The sequence below is a fragment of the Psammomys obesus genome, unplaced genomic scaffold (genome assembly GCF_907164565.1).
Source record: "Psammomys obesus unplaced genomic scaffold, mPsaObe1.curated_primary_1811, whole genome shotgun sequence".
NCBI classification, from domain to species: domain Eukaryota; kingdom Metazoa; phylum Chordata; class Mammalia; order Rodentia; family Muridae; genus Psammomys; species Psammomys obesus.
Window position 1 is genome coordinate 4,694,975 of NW_026585987.1, and position 16,776 is coordinate 4,711,750.

General features: G+C 41.1%; 1 protein-coding gene across 2 annotated transcripts in view; it reads right to left on the reverse strand.

Annotated features, from left to right (window-relative positions):
- The window catches only part of Adamts12 (ADAM metallopeptidase with thrombospondin type 1 motif 12), a 290,333-nt gene that overhangs the window by 59,296 nt on the left and 214,261 nt on the right, over positions 1-16,776 (reverse strand). For both annotated transcript variants that reach the window (XM_055601146.1, XM_055601145.1), the window contains 2 exons: positions 14,270-14,480; positions 295-1,380 (listed from right to left, as the gene is read on the reverse strand). In XM_055601146.1, the coding sequence (XP_055457121.1) occupies positions 295-1,380; positions 14,270-14,480 (1,297 nt within the window). The remainder of the gene's footprint in view (positions 1-294; positions 1,381-14,269; positions 14,481-16,776) is intronic.

Genomic DNA, 16,776 nt, shown 5'->3' on the forward strand with positions numbered 1-16,776 from the left:
TTCTTTCTTTCTTTCTTTCTTTCTTTCTTTCTTTCTTTCTTTCTTTCCCTTTTATTTCAACAGAATCTGATTATGTAACCTATCTGGCTTCCAAATCTTCTCTGTAGCCTAGAATGACATTCAATTCACAATCCACCTGTCTCAACCTCCTAAGAGTTAGGATTACAAATGTATGCCTCCATGCCCAACTACTCAGTTTGATGCAAGTTCACTTTGGAATTTTTACAGTATACCATTCCTAGATAATTTCCATAAGAAAAAATCAGGTCTAGGATAGGAAGCTGAATCTCTTACTTTACTCCAGTTTCCAACAATCCAGTATGCAGGGCTGTGGTCCTTCATAAGCTGTTTATAGTTGGAAACATTTAGCAAAAATCCCTCAGCAATCAGAATGGATGCGTCTTCCTCAGTCAGGACAGGCCCAGAGCTTTGGGTTGGATTTGTATTGTTTGGTAATGCCAAGTGGTCACGATTTTTCAACTTCTCTGAGGGTGCTGGCTGATGGTCTCCTCCAAGAAGAAGTGGAATGTTCCTTGATTTTTCAGTGATCATCCCCTCAGCGCTGGGTGTCTCATTGTTAAAGGACCATGCAGGCAGTGAGCCTTCCATCACTGTGCTGAAGGGAGGCCACAAAGACTCTTCTTCCACATAAGATGTTGGTGGAGGTCCAAGCGGTATTTCTGCGTTCCTCTCCATGGGGGCATCATGTTCAGGCACTGTGATTTTTTTCCAAATCACAGGGTTGTTCTCATCTTTCTTTGTAGGCTGGTCACCGTCTTCCCCTGAGCCACTATGAATCTCCACTTCTGGATCTGTGTTATAAAATGGAGTTACCTGCCAAGTCACAGCACTGCTAGATGATAAGCCAGCATCACTTGTTGTGGCTGCCCAAAAGTCACCCTCTGTAGTAGGACCAATAGCTGAACTGGAAACATTTTCATCATCAGGCTGGATACTCGAAGACCATGAAGTAAAGAGGGGCTGGGAAGTGCTTCCGGAGGAAGTAAGGTAGTGGGAGTCCTCTTTGGCCTGGGTTGAACTACTCTGCCATCCTATCCCACCTGGTTCTTCAGATGCTACGGTGGAGCCAAGGTTGTCGATTGCTGGAGTGCTTGTGCTCACAGACTCGGGCATTGTGGTTGTGGGCCAGGATGTAGGTGCTGGGACGGGTTTGAAGGGGTCATGTTCTGATGTTGGTTGGTTTTTCCCACTAGGAACTATAGCTTTATTGGGTTTCAGAAGTCTACGGCTAGATGGGCACTGCTGGAGGCCACATAGAGCTCTACTGTTGGGTTTCCGTGTCTTGTCACAAGGTTCGTTATGGTTCTTGGCACATGTGACACTGCGAATCCGGACTCCGCCACCACAGGAAACAGAGCACTGGAAAAGAGAGACAGCTGTTAGTTTAGTGGGAAAAAGATGACTTGGTCATGGTCAGGCCCAGTGGTCATTGAACCATACAGTGAATGCTTTCTCTCCATTTGGTTTCTATGTTTTTAGTTTTCCACTGTCTCCTGGTGAGCAGTCAGGGCCCAGGACCAATCTGAACAAAAATAATAACACAGTCAAACTGGAGGCTTTTGGGTCTTAAAAACTGTGCATTCCCATCTACAAGGAAGGCAATGTCTTAAATCACTCACCCATCACTCTTCTCTTCAGGAGGAGGAAGAGGAGGAGGAAAAGAGGCAAAGAAAGCAGAGAAAGAAAAGAAAAATGAAATAGCTTCCTCGCCCAACTCAGCACCCCCAACCCACAGCCCTTCCTTAGGGCTGGGATGCTATTAAATTAACACAAAAATGTTCCCAGGCTCTCACTGGTGTGCTAAACTAGTTATATTGAAGCTTTTCTGTTTAGAAAATAATTATTAGAATTCATGTATTTTCTCCCAGGTGTCACAGTCATTTATCTATGGCAGGTAGAATTACATTAAAAACTAAATACTCACCATGATCAAATATACTTAAGATCTAATTTTTTTCTTAACTTGAAAGATAAGAAGCTAATGAAGGTAGAAAGTACCCTTTCTCAAAAAAATTAGGTCCTTCTACTGGCATGACACTAATATGCATTCTGGGAAAGTGGTATGTCTCTCATCCTAATTTTCTTTTTCATTCTGGAAGGTTTGCTTAAGAACAGGCATCTAGACTGCCTTTGTGGGGCATCCTGATAGGGTACTTCATCTTCTGAGTTTATTGTTAAACCTGTTTTATCCAGCTGTATGCTTATTAATCATACATAGGTGCTATGTAACACAGTATAATGTAACACAATAAAATCAGTGATTTTCAAAAGTCCATTCTTTTATCCAACTGTCCAAATTTTTCTTTTCCTTATAACATGTTAATTCAAGCAACAAGTAGCTGTCACTGGAACATGAACCACTCATATCCCTTTGCTGTCCATTTTATATTGATGCATATTCTCTATCTTGTATCATTGATATCAAAGCAGGTTTCTTCAGGATATGCCTGAATAATACCTTTTAGATTTTATAGGGCCTCATAGCCATCATTCTGTGTGATATTTGCAAATTCTCTGCAAGATTTATGAGGGATGATTATTCCACCCTCAACAAGAGAGGAGCTGAAGGCCCCAGGGCTCACTTGAAAGGCTGCAAGTCAGACTTATTCAGCGTGCTTTCTTCTCCACCAAAGCCTAGTGCAACACAGACACATGCATGTTCTTTAGTGAGTGGCCCAGTGGTTTTGATTTTAGAAGAGTAGCCCAAAAGGAGGGCCTCTTTCTCATTCATAATTACATGCCAGGAAAATTCTTACAATATTTGATCACTGTATATATTTGCTAAGTGACTCTTTTATTTTTTGGAAAAATAAAATGAAGACCGGAATGGGGAAACTGGTACTTATAAGTGTATGCATTTTTTAGCTTGCTTCCTCAAGTCTTATTGGTGTAAACATCTCTTCCTTTATTTTATTTCAGTCAAGCACAATCACCCAGGGATTCATAACAGCTCTGTGAAATCAGTGCCTTTGAAAACAAAAAGCACCATTGACTGCAGGGGACTGTAGAGCCGAGGCAGCAGGCAAGTACAGACTGGGGTTCAGGGTGATGCTAGTAAAGCATTCTGATGCCCTGTCATAGGACCGGCCAGTAGTTACAGGGCTAATCCTCGGTGGGAACTGTGCATTACCCACCAGGAAACACATGCTGTTTCCCACCAAAGGTGAGGCTGTCTCTTAGGAAAGGTTATCTTGTGGTGCTTTTGTGGTTTCTTCTACTACTCACCTGGAGCCTAAAAAGAGCAAGATGGGAGAATTTATTTTTCTGCTTTGTCTCAGATTTCTGCTACTTTTGAGTATGAAGACACTTCATGGCCCATTCAGTTTAGTCATCTCTCATTACATTAGATTTTCAAATCTTCAGACTGTAAACATGTATAAATGCAACAAAGTAATTCTCACTGTGTGCCTGATTACATTTTCCCACAGGTTGGCTTTAAGGACTCAGTGGCTGGCTCTTTGATCACTTCTCCCTGAGGTGGGGGACAACCTTACAAAAGACACTACAAAAGACTGCAAAAGACAGTCCTGATGAGACCTGATAGGCTAGGGTCAGATGGAAGGGGAGGAGGTCCTCTCCATCAATGGACTTGGAGAGGGGCATGCAAGGAGATGAGGGAGGGAGGGAGGAAGGGCAGGATTGGGAGGGGACAAGGGTGGGGACTATATCTGGATACAAAGTGAATAAATTGTAACAAATAAAAAATTATATTAAAAAAGAATGGATTTGCAAACAAGGCTAAAGCCAACTGATCTCTTGAGCATGTGGCCCTTCTCCCAATTTTCTCTCCAAGAAGCATCAGACTACAAAGCAACATAAGGGGATTATTCTGTTTCCCCCAAGCTTCTGTGTTGCTTTGACTTGTAGGATTTCTAATGTCTGTGGGGATATAAAAGTGCACAATATATTTCAATTTGTCTTAATTACAAAGCTTTGAAGTATGTGCTCTGTGTTTCTACCATATTGAATTATGGAAAAAGAGAAATAACTACAAAACCCATGAGAAATAGCTTAAGTCCTTCAATCTGTCAATCTGTCATTTAATTCCTGTGATTAAATCTTAGCTAACTCCTCTGGAGATTGAGCAAAATTTATGCCAAATTTTTAAGGCTACAGTGAGGACTGTGAGTACAGTGACAAAGATACATTCAAAACAAAGGGCATCACACCCCCCCACATATACACACACACATCAATATTTATGGTCTGAGCACATGCATAATATACACAAAGCAACTGGTCTTTAGAAGCCATTGTTATTCCTATAAAATAATGATGCCTATGATAATGTTGATAATGACAATGACAGTCAGCATGGAAGAGGGTGCCCCAATTTCTACTGTCCTTTTCAATTAGGGTACACAAAACTGTCTTATCAGGGCAGTTGTGGGTAGACTAGACCCAGAGACTTCTCTAGACTATCAAAATACTATTGTACTCTTCTGATTTACTGCTGCACGGCATGGTTTTTGGCTCAGGTACCCTGGGACAACTGAAGGAGCTGCAATCTTATTGTGTTTCAAGATATGTTTCTAGTGTGTGTGTGTGAGTGTGTGTGTGTGTGTGTGTGTGTGTGTGTGTGTGTGCTGCACATGTATAGGTACCTGCAGAGGCTAAAAGAGAGTAAGTACCAGCTCCTCTGCAGCTGGTGTAACAGGCAGTTATAAGCCAGCCAACTTGGGTGCTAGGAACCAAACTCATGTTCTTTGAAAGAATGGGGAACAATCTGAACCATCTTTTTAGCTCTGGACATGTGACTCTTTAACTTAAAGATTTCAATGATCTTATGAACTGGGAATTTGGTAAGCACACAGCACAAAACAAAAGTTACTAATAGCCATGGAGTGGTTTCTTGAGTTGAAGTATTTAGGTTTTGGTATTTAAAAACAGGAGATTTTTCTCAAGTAGCACTTCCAAATTGGCCTCCCAAGGACTAAATTTGACCTACAAAGGTGGATTCTTTGGTTTACTCCATCTCAAAACATCAAAATCAATATGTAAAAAACAGAAGTGTGGCAAATGTTTTTAATAGCTAAACATTTTGTGTTAATAAGATTCTGGATGTTTGGCTTTGCTTGAAACGTCAGATGATCATCACCCACTGGTCTTATTCCCAATGGCAGCTCAAAGCTTCAGTCTTGGAAACCAGGTTTGAGATGGGCACATATGTTCTCTGGCATACCCATATGCACTTTCCTTTCCCGGGAGACACCCACTCTTCCAAGCGGCATGCAGTGGCCACTTCTTAGACATCCTTAGCACCGGGCATCTTGTGCCAACAGGATCATGCTGTCTACTGACTACAATGATTCCAAACAGGAAGTTGCCTTTTCTCACTGTTGCCAGAAAAACAGTTCCTCTTTGTATTCAGCCTGGGAACTCCTTAAACTGTGTTTATCTCCTCAGGAGCTGTCAAGCCCTTCAGATGAGATAAATGCAGCTGCATGACACATACTTAAAGCCCATCAGGACTGGTACCTTTGGAATTCTTCAGCTTTGATTATCATATGCCCTGACCTTATAATTTTGAACTCTGTACCAGGCAAGCAGCTTGCTATTCATTCTATTTGTGTCCTCTCTGGGAGTTACCTTGCCCTCCCCAGCTACTACCCCTGGATTAAAGCTTCTGGGCAAAGCCTGCTGAGAAAGAGCCTGCTGCTAAATTGGTCAGCTCCACCCACCTGAGGTGCACAGGGACAAGAGGAGCTCACTGTTGGCACAGAGATCGGGAGCTGAGTGAGTCCATTCAAAAGCACAGCAGGAACTTATCAGAGGTTTGGGACTAAAGGGGCTTAGTGAGAAGCTGCTAATATTTTGAGCATAAAACATTTCTATATGGCTCAGGAATTTATAAATAAATTAGTGGGCTCCGTACCAAAAATTGTTTGACATAGCTAAAACATGGCCTGTTGGAAACTGAAATGGGTCCCCTCTCCTCTCCAAAGGTAGATACATCAGAGTCCAAATGACTTCTATCTCAGAATGTGATCCAACTTAGAGACAGTTCTTTTAGATGGAAATCAACTTACAACCAGGTCTTTAGAGTGGGTGCTAACCCTGCATGATCAGTAATCTTAGAAAAGGGGAGATTTTGGACAAAGAAACACTTTGTAGGAAGAATACCATGGGATCATGGTGGTGCAAATACAAGTCAAGGGACTCCAAGGCACGGGAATAAACATCAGTGCCGAGAAAATGCATGTGACATCATGCAGGAACTCCTGCACACTGAAGGAGAAGCATGGAGGGAAAGGAGACTTCTCAGAGGCTTACCTCTAGTATTCTCAGTTAGGGGCTCAGGTACACCTCCTACCATAAGGAGGGAAAAGGAGGCATGAGGTCATTCTCCCTCACAGAACTTTCAAAGGAAGTTAGCCTCTTTACAACTTGATCTAGGATTCCTTCCTTCTAAACTCAATACATGCCATCTCCCATTGTTATACCAATCTAGTTTGCCAGACTTTGTTTGGGAAACTCCAAGAAAGTAATTCCTCATCTTAGATGATTAAAAAGAAAACAAAACAATAACAATAACAACAACAACAAAACAGACACAATAAAGAGACTGGAAACCAGCTTTCTGAGTAGTTCTTGAAACTAACAGTGTCCAAGAATATTCCCCAGGAACCTAAAGAACATAGACTGCCATGTTTAAAAAGAACTGAGATGTTAGCACTTACATAAGCTCCATTCCCAAAGAGGCAACACAGTTCAGAGCATCAGCCCACAGGAGTGAGTGCTGGAGACCCTAACTGAGAATACTAGAGGTAAGCCTCTAGTCCTCCTGTCCCTCCATGATTTTCCTTCAGGAATTCCTGCATAATGTCACATGCACTTCCTTGCCACTGACATTTGTTCCCATGGCTTCCTTGTGAAGAGCCATTGAATGGCTTTTGAAGAGCCATTGGGATAAATACCCTGGTGGCTTATGGTGGGATGGCATCATTGGAAAGTGGTATGGATTAGAACGTGTGTCCTGGTTGTAGGAAGCAGATTGAAGATTTAAAATGTATATTTTTCCTTAGCCTCTTCCTATTACTGTTTTCTAAGTGCCATAAAGTGACCATCTTTTTTCCACCATGCACTTCCTCCATGATGTTCCTTGCTGTGGACACAAAACCAATGGAACTCACAAAAAATACACTGAAAACTGAGGCCATGAGCCAAAATAAATCCTTACTCTTTTAAGTCATTTTCTCAGTTACTTTTATATTATTCTGATAAGACACTATGACCAAGTCAACTTACAATAGAAAATGTCTACTGGGGTTTACAGTTCCAGAGGGTTTGAGTCCATGATCATCATGGTGGAAAGCATGGCAGCAGAGAGACAGGCATGGTGCTGGGGAAGTAGCTGAGAGTTTACATGCTAAGGCATGGGTACAAGGCAAAAAGGGGTTGTGGTGTGTGCTTTTGAAAACTTAAATCCTGTCACACTTCCTCCAGCCAGGCTACATCTCCTCCAACAAAGCCACACTTCTCAATCCTTTCCAGAAAGCTCTACCAAATGGGGACCAGGCATTCAACATATGAGCCTATGGGGGTCATTCTCATCCAAGCCACTGGACCCCTGTTAGGTATCTGGCTGCCATGACACCGGGAGGTCTTTACAAACAGATTTCACTCAGTAGACCTGTAGAAATCTGGTTGCATAGGAAGGGCAGATTACAAATGTTCCTAGACCCTAAGCACATCTGCTTTTGGATGACTTGCTATCTGTCTCCTCAGATGCACTCCAAACACATTCCCAATCTCAAGTGAGAGACAGTGTGTTGCTGTAGAAACAAACTGAAACATTCTTGATTTTACAATTATTTGGTGAGACTAAGTCATTTCATTTTGGGAGACTCAGAGCTCAGTAATCATTATGTATATTGTGAATTCCAGTGTAGTGAGAAAAGATGACTCTCAAACTGTTTCCAAACAGAATATGTTTCTTGTGCCATATTGCTGTATTTGACAAACACTTGAGATGTATGTCAGCATTCAAGTAGAATCTTAGCTGCCTGCATTCAAAGCCTGCATCATCATTTGGTAGCTGTATGACTTGAACATGTATGCAAGCATCTCTATGCTACAGTTTCTTCCCCTGAGAAGTGACTTATTTTGCTACTAATTTGAAATTAAATGTGGTTAACTTTCAATATTCTTTTGAGTTTTTGAAAGTAACACATTTATTTGTCTTTATGTCTCAAGCATTTCTACAGGGTTTTGAAAAACTGGCAGACGTATTTACTAATTATATTGTGCTTTCAGGGATTTCCTGTCCATCCATCCATGTAAAAGGATGATACAACTTTCCACTGAGCCTATGAAAGAACCATTCTCTGTAGCTTGGATCCAACATTAAAAATCCTGACATAAGATGGTTGTGGTGATGTATTCCCAGATACTCAAGAGGGTTGTGCAGTGCAGGAAGATCAAGAGTCAGAATCTAGCTTAGATAACTCAGCAAGAGTTAATTTTAAAATGAACATTTAAAGTTTTGGAGATATTAGCTAAGCAGGAGAGGGCTTGCTTCACAGCAAAACCCCACATGCAACTTTGGCGATTATGTACAATAGGGATGTCTTTTGCAGAAGGAGCATGTTTTGTCTGTGATCTAGAAAGAATATGGCACCTACTATATTGCTGTAGTTGCCTTGATGCCTGAGACTAATCTGCAGACTTTAAAGTAGGAACCATGTAGGTCACATGCTTAGATCATGGTCTCTATTCTTGGTTATGACTGTAGTTTTTATTTCACCTAAGATTTCATCTTACACCCATCAGAATGGCTAAGATCAAAAACTCAAGTGACAACGCATGCTGGAGAGGTTCCCTCCTCCACTGCTGGTGGGAATGCAAACTCGTACAACCACTCTGGAAATCAATCTGGCACATTCTCACACAACTAGGAATAGCGCTTCCTCAAGATCCAGCCATACCACTCCTAGGCATATACCCAAAAGATTCTCAAGTACACAATAAGGACATTTGCTCACTTATGTTTGTAGCAGCCTTATTTGTAATAGCCAGAAGCTGGAAACAGCCCAGATGCCCCTCAGTGGAGGAATGGATGCACAAATTGTGGTATATCTACACAATGGAATATTACTCAGCAATAAAAAACAAGGAAATAATGAAATTTGCAGGTAAATGGTGTGATATGGAAAAGATCATCCTGAGTGAGGTATCCCAGAAGCAGAAAGACACACACGGTATATACTCACTCATATAGACATATAATATAGGATAAACCTACTAAAATCTGTACACCTAAAGAAACTAATCAAGAAGGAGAACTCTTGCTAAAATGTTCAATTCCTATCCAGAAAGGCAAAGAGGATGGACATCAGAAGAAGGAGAAAAGAGGGAACAAGTCAGGAGCCTGACACAGAGGACCTCTGAAAGGCTCTGCCCTGCAGACTATCAATGCAGATGCTGAGACTTATGGGCAACCTTTGGGCAGAGTGCAGGGAATCTAAGGAAAGACGTGGGAAACAGTAAAATCTGGAGAGGACAGGAACTCCACAAGGAAAACAACAGAACCAAAAAATCTGTGCTCAGGGGTCTTTCCTGAGACTGATACTCCAAACAAGGACTATGCATGGAGATAACCTAAGACCCCTGCACAGATGTAGCCCATGGCAGTTCAGTATCCAAGTGGGTTCCATTGTAATAGGAACAGGGACTGTCTCTGACATGAACTGATTGGCCTGATCTTTAATTAGCTCCCCCTGAGGAGGAAGCAGCATTACCATGCCGCAGAAGAAGACAATGCAGCCACTCCTGATGAGATCTAATTTACGAGGATCAGAAGGAAGGAAAAGAAGTCTTCCCCTATCAGTGGACTCGGGGAGAGGCATGCATGCAGAGGGTGGAGAAAGGGAGGGATTGGGACGAGAGGAAGGAGGGAACCACAGGGGGGATACAAAGTGAATAATGTGTAATTAATAAAGAATAAAAAAAGTGAAACTAGCGTTAACCACAATAAAGCTTTACTCTTTTATCACTTAGAGATTGCCTTCAAATGAGAGACAGATATGAATCCCAACTCTGACTTATTGGTTGGAAATTTCTGAATAAGAAGGCATCTTAAAGGCTTATGTTTTGAGCTTTCAAGTTGCAAAAGTGGAAGTTAGCGAACTTTTATCAATCTTTGGGTTTACTTTAAGGGTTAAAGAAAATAGCCTACCTAGTCCAGGTAAGCATTTAACAGATGATAGGTGGCATTATTGGTGTATGCTTCCCTCTATCTTACAAGCAAATGTGTAGCCAGTGTCCTTTCTGTGAAAGAACTTGGAAATAGGAATTCATCTACACTTCGAGAAATATTGTTGCTATGTTATAGGTAGTGACAACATGACAAAGAAAATAATGTTAAATCTGACAAGTGGCAGAGCCAAGATTTAAACAATGGGAGCTGTGATCTAGCAGCCATAACCCCATTACTAGACAGGCCGCTTTCCCCTGGCAAGCTGCTGAAGTGTAGTACTTGGGGAAAATGGGAGATACTTTGCCTTTCTTTACATCAAATAGAAGTGCCATTCTTTGAACTCAAAAACTAGGTTGAGCAAAAGCAGGACAAAGTCCTTGGTAAAGCTGGTTGTCAAGAGCATAATTTGGGATTGAGGGTTGGCTGAGGAATAGTGGCTGGAGAGAACAGGAAACAGGAAAAGCCTTCCTGGGGTGAGCAGAGAGGAGACCTCCCTCCCTCCAGACCACTCAGCATTGCTCAGAGTTGAGCGTATAGACCTTCGATGGCAGAACCTTCTTTCTCTTTGATGAGGAGGGACCTTGCTTGGATAACTAATGAATATTGCATTTCTCTTTTCCACCTTGGATGCCAAAGGGAGAAACAACGTTCTGTAGAAACCTAGGGGATCTCAGGTTTGGGCTCCTTTGGTCAAGGTTTCTCATACTTAACCAAATCTACATCTCATTGCAGACCAGTGTAGAGGCAGAGAATATCTCTGCTTCAAATATTATGGGTATCAAGACAGAGTTCTGATAACAAATGCTGTGTGCCAGGAATCATAATTATTCCTTTTTTAGGGGAGGGGAAAGAATATTATCAAAATACACTATATTTAGCATGTTTTTAACAGACACTTTGCTATATCCATTGATTAGTGTGTCCCAGCCCTCATCAGGAAAACTCCTTGCACTAGATGCTAATTAACTCATAGGCCTACAACTGGGCCATATGCAGAGTGGAGACTTTGGAGAACTCATATCTAAATGGGATGTATTTACCAATTCTTTCCCCTCAAGGCTCAGGGATAGATGCCAAAAAAACAGGGAGAAAGAAACAGATGGTGCTAGCTCCAACAAGACAGCATCTTCCAGGCATAACAGGATGGATGCCTATGTGAACTCACAGAGACGGGCAGTATGCACAAGACCACACAAGTTTAAGCCAGACAAAACCCCAGCACTGAGAAGGGGAAGCGAACACAAAGTTCTACCCTTATCTAAGAAGGGGTTTGCAACTGATGCTTGCTGGGAAAGGAAACTCAGTTTTCCTTGGTGAAATGTCACGGGGTATATCAACCATATTCCAGGAAAGGCAGTATGCCCAGGACTCACTGGCCAACACAAAGCAAACTCAACATTTTCTCCTGAGTTTTTTTTTTTTTTTTGCTTGTTTGTTTTGTGGTTGTATTTTTTTTTTTTTTGTGGGGGGAGGGTCTGGGAGTTGGAGGAGGAGAAAGAATGAGACTAAAATATATGCTTCTGTTTATTTTTGTCTTATTCTGCTTTATTTTTATTTTATTTTATTTTTGGATGACTGGTGATTCTTTTTTTAAGGAGAAAGAAAGGTAGGAGGGGAGGTAAGAAGGATGTGGAGGGGAATTGAGGTAGGACAAACTTATCTGAGTATATTGTATGAAGATAAATTTTTTTTAATAAAAAAGGATGGTAGAATAAAAAAGAAGAATACATATGTAAATTTATTTTATTTTTGTAAAATTTTTAATAAAAAATATATATGCATATAAAACTGCACAAGGGTATCTTGGCATAGAGTGTCAAAGACATTCATTTTTTTTTTATCATATTTAAGCAAAGCTCATTGAGCATTATTATCAAAACAACAGAAGGAGGAAAAAAGGTTTATCCAATGAATTTGGACAAAGCAGCATCAGTTTATTCACTGATGCTGATTTACCTCCGGACGCTTTGCCTAAATACATTTCTGAATGAAGGTACCAGCTTGACTCTTCAGCTTTGCTCTGCAAGAGGAAGCTAAACACTGGATTTCACATGTGCTGTCAGTCAACTACACAATGGCCTGTTTGGGGGCCCACAGACACTAGTGTTTGTCACCTCAGGCCAACTTCTTTGGTCTCTTGCTTTCCAGCTAAGGTGGCTTATTATGTGCTGCACACACGGGCTCAGGAAGAAGCTCTCCTCAGCCAAATCTGTAATTACAGTCTTTCGAGAAAGCCCCGGGATTCTGGCAATCAGTAAATTCTACATGACAAGAATTATTAAGTGTTTAGGATGCAGCCAATACATTTTTTTTTTTTGTAAACAAATTTAACGGATCCATCACAATACCCCATTCAGCCGTATTTTGACAACACTGTAATTTATATCAGTCTAGGTTGGTGGTGAACAGGTCAGGCCAAGTACATGCTTACGACGGCTCCTTCCCAAGAACAGCAGGGAGGATATTCTGACTTGCCACTGATGTGTACAGCTGTGTCAGTGCACAGTCCATAAAGTACTTGTGTTAACTGTTAGAGCCACCATCATTGCATGCGCCCTTCACAGTCTCTCTCCACTGCCCCAACCTTTTCGTCCTTTGTCTCCCATTTGATAGGAAGTCTAGGGACCATGATTTCCATTTCTTTACTTTTAGCCCACACACCTATCAGAACATCCTGCATAGAACTAAAAATTAAATGATCCCAACTGTGATGATGTGTTGAAGAAACTGTCTTGGGAAGATTATCATGTGTTTGGTTCACAGGAGTATTCTGCTTTCAAGTAAGTATATTCAGAGAGGGTAATTTTATTCATGCAAAATTTAAACTTCTTCCTTAGATAATGTTTTCAGAGCATCGTTATAAGCTACATAAGAAATCTTTATTCACAACAAAACGCCTTCTAACCCAAGTGTTTTGTCATAAATATGAGTACATGACTTACTTATTCATAAACTCTCATTTCAGGTATTTGTCTATAATGTTCACCAGCACCAAATATTTCCTGCTTCCCTGAAGGTACATCCTCTGAAAATTCTGGTCATTGTTTTAGGAAGCCTGTGGCTTCTCAAGAAATTGCACAGGGGCCAGTGGGATGTCTCAGTGGGTAAAGACATTTGCCTGATGACTGGCTTTGGTCCCTGAAACCTACACAGTGGGAGGAGAGAACTGATGATGTTCACAGCTGCTCTTTGAACCCCAAAAGTGTGTCACAGCACATGTGTCCACACACAAAATAAAGATGTGCATTAATTTTTTTAAAAGAAACCATATATGACAAACTCAGATTTTCCTTAAATTTCTGATGTGTTCATTCCTAAAGGTCATTTATTGTCGGGTTATTCCTTAGGTCATAACTGAAATGCACGCAGAAAATTAGAACGAGGCCTTTGCAGACACCAAAGAGCTTGAATTTTTCTAGTCACTTTTAGGCACAGCAAGGCTTGACAGACCCAGACTCCACAGTGTCATAGAACATTAAAACCTGTTTTATTTCTTCCTTGCTCATAACCTTCAAGCCCTGTGATTTCTAATTATACCCAGAGATTTAGATCAAGTTAATTTGGGGAAAGTGCAAAGCTAATTTGAATTCATGAACTCCTAACAGATATCTCAAACACAAGGTGAGGAGATAATGATTTGAATGGTTTTGGAATCAAGTGCATTCTTTATTTTTCCACTACAGTAACACTCCTTTGAGATTATCTAACTACAACAATGAGTTTCCAAGTGTTTTACAGACTGGCTTTGGAAGGGGCTATTGCGTGTGTCTTCAGTTTACAATAGTTTAACAATGGGACAATCACTATTCCAAAAGTGTATCAATTAGCTGTCATGAGCCTGTATCACTGAGATTCACCTTATCCCTAGTCCATAGCTGCTCACTCTGCAAGGGAGGGTAAGATCCTATAAGGATGGAAACAGGAAATGCAGGAAGCGAGGCAGTCATGATGCACGCTGTAGGCAATGTTAAGCTAAGCCATTTTGGAAGAATGAGTAAGGGGCTGATAAAGCAGGGATAATGTCACAGTCTCTTCAACTCATGAGCTTACCTCACTCCAGTTGCCTACTGTCCAGTCTGATGGACACAGAATATCTCTGTTACAGGAAACCAGTGCCTTGGGCTTCAGCAGGTGCTGGCAGTCTGCGGCTGGGAGAGCCTGCTCATCAGAGCCCACGGTTTGGAGGCACAGCACTGTTCTCTTTTTTTCTCCATAGGGCCCGCATGTCATTGAACAAGCTTCCCACTCCCCTGCCCACCACCTGCAGGCAGACACAGGCAGGAGAGAAGATCAGTAAAAATAAACGTACATTCATTTCCTGGGACGGGAAGCGAGCAAGCATGTATTACAGAGCTGGGAAGTTCTCAGAGGTGACACAGACTTTATGAATATTTTCTACAGATAGAGCCAGTATGACTTGTTCAGTTATAAACTCCAGAGCCCAGCAGAGACCCTGGCATATGCAGTTTCTACAAAAACTATATTTGGGGGCTGAAAAGATGGCTCAGAGTTTTAGAGCACTTGTTGAATTGCTGGGTTCAATTCCCAGCACCTAGTTCACTGGTATCTGTAAGGCCAGTTCTAGAGGATCCAATGCCCTACTGACCTCCAAGAACATGAGGCACACAAGAGCTGTACATACACACTGGCAGGCAAAACATTTATAGACATAGAATTTATATTTTACTTTAATAAAATGATGTCTTTTAAGGGAAAAAATAAGCTTCCCTTTTAAGTCAAGAATTTTGAGGTTCAAGGTTCCTCTGTGCTACTTCAACCAAGTTTAAGCTTCACTTTCTCATATGTTTGCTGAGGGTTGTGACATACGAATCAAATGAAACATATGAATTAAACAAAATACCAATTCATGCAAAGTGAGGAGCACAGAGCACCCCCACCCCCAGATCCTAATCACTTGTGGCTTATTGGTATTTGACTGACTTGAAGGTATGACATCTTAGTATTCAATCATTCTCTAGATCTCCTGGCTCTTAACCTAATGTTTTTCTATACCACTATGAAGCAGATATAAATATTCCCCTTTTACTGACTTAGGCAATGTCGAATCCAGCTCATTGACTTTATTTTGCCTACATATCTTCTGCAACATGCTTGTGCACAGTTTCACCTACTCGTTTGATAAAGGAAAAAAATAACTTAAATATGATAATTTCTTCCATCTCAGAAGTTTCTGAGAAGTTGAGCAGTTGGATAAATCAATGTTTTGCTTTCTTTCTGAGGACAAGTTAATGGGTAATCTCTTTGCTTATGAGTGGTTACTTAAACATTCTGGGATGGGCCAATAGCTACAATGGAGAGCTTTGGAAAATGGCAGGAATCCCTATATCACTCTTGTTTTTCCCTTCTCCCTCATTATGCAAAGTTTCCCCAGCACAGAAAACAGAGCTAGCCTCTTCTTCCAGTGTAGTTAGTTACCCATAATTGCCTCGTGGACACTCAATTCTTCCATATAAGCTCCCATACAGTAATAGAGTAGGACATTTTCTATTTTCACAGGAAAATAGCATGTGATGGAAAGCTCTCAAATCTTGACCTGGAGAAGGCCTCCTGGCCTTGAAATAATATCCAATTTTGGTAATTGGAAAGATGACAAAGTTTTGTTCTATTCTTTTCACTCACTACACTGTATATTTGTGCGGCTAGAACTCTTTTCATCCTCATGCTTTTAATCTCAAGTTAAAATTCTTAGAAGTGAGCTCTTTCTCAATTCTATTATTTTCTCCAGTTAGCAAGAAATTAAGATCACTGATTTATTCTTTGGTGTTTAATTCTGGTTGCCTTGTACGAATAAAGAGCTAATACTTGACAGTGTGATGTGAAAGCAAAACAATGCCCAGTGTATTAATCTAATTACTTTGCCCCACCTCTGACATTTCCAAAGGAGGCCAGGCAGACTGCTGAATACATAAAATGTCATTCTGGAAAGCCCCTAATCTGAGCTGACTGAAGGCCTAATTTATCTAATTACTTACTCTGGGGCTTTCAGTTGTGTTATAACAAAGTGATAATGGTCCTTCTTGTTTTCCCTTTCTGGAGTTTCTTCCATAGTCCTTACGTGCTAGTCCTGTGATTACAACGTGTTGCCTATGAACCTGGGGAGCCGACTCAGTGGTTAAGATCTCTGGTTGCTCTTCCAGAGGACCCAGGTTCAATTCCCAGCACCCACACGGCAGCTCACAGCTCTCTGTAAATCCAGTCACAGAGGATCTGACACTCTTAGACAGGATTGAATGCAAGCAAAACACCAAAATATTTTTTGTCTAAAGTTTGCTACACCTACACCAGTGTCGCCATAGTAGCATAAGCTACAGGGCGGGGGATATGCTTTCTCTGGAAATTCGCCCCCTGGAAGGTCCCTGGCAAACTCATCCCACTTGGAAAAGAGACGTGTTCTGAGATTTCTATGCTTTTTCAATTGTGGCTCTGGGGCTGGAATAATGAATTCTTTGATCTTTCTCTGTGACACCTGAAACAGCACAACTAATTTTATAAAGAAATTTATCATTAGTAGATTGTTAAAGGCTTTAATAAAAATA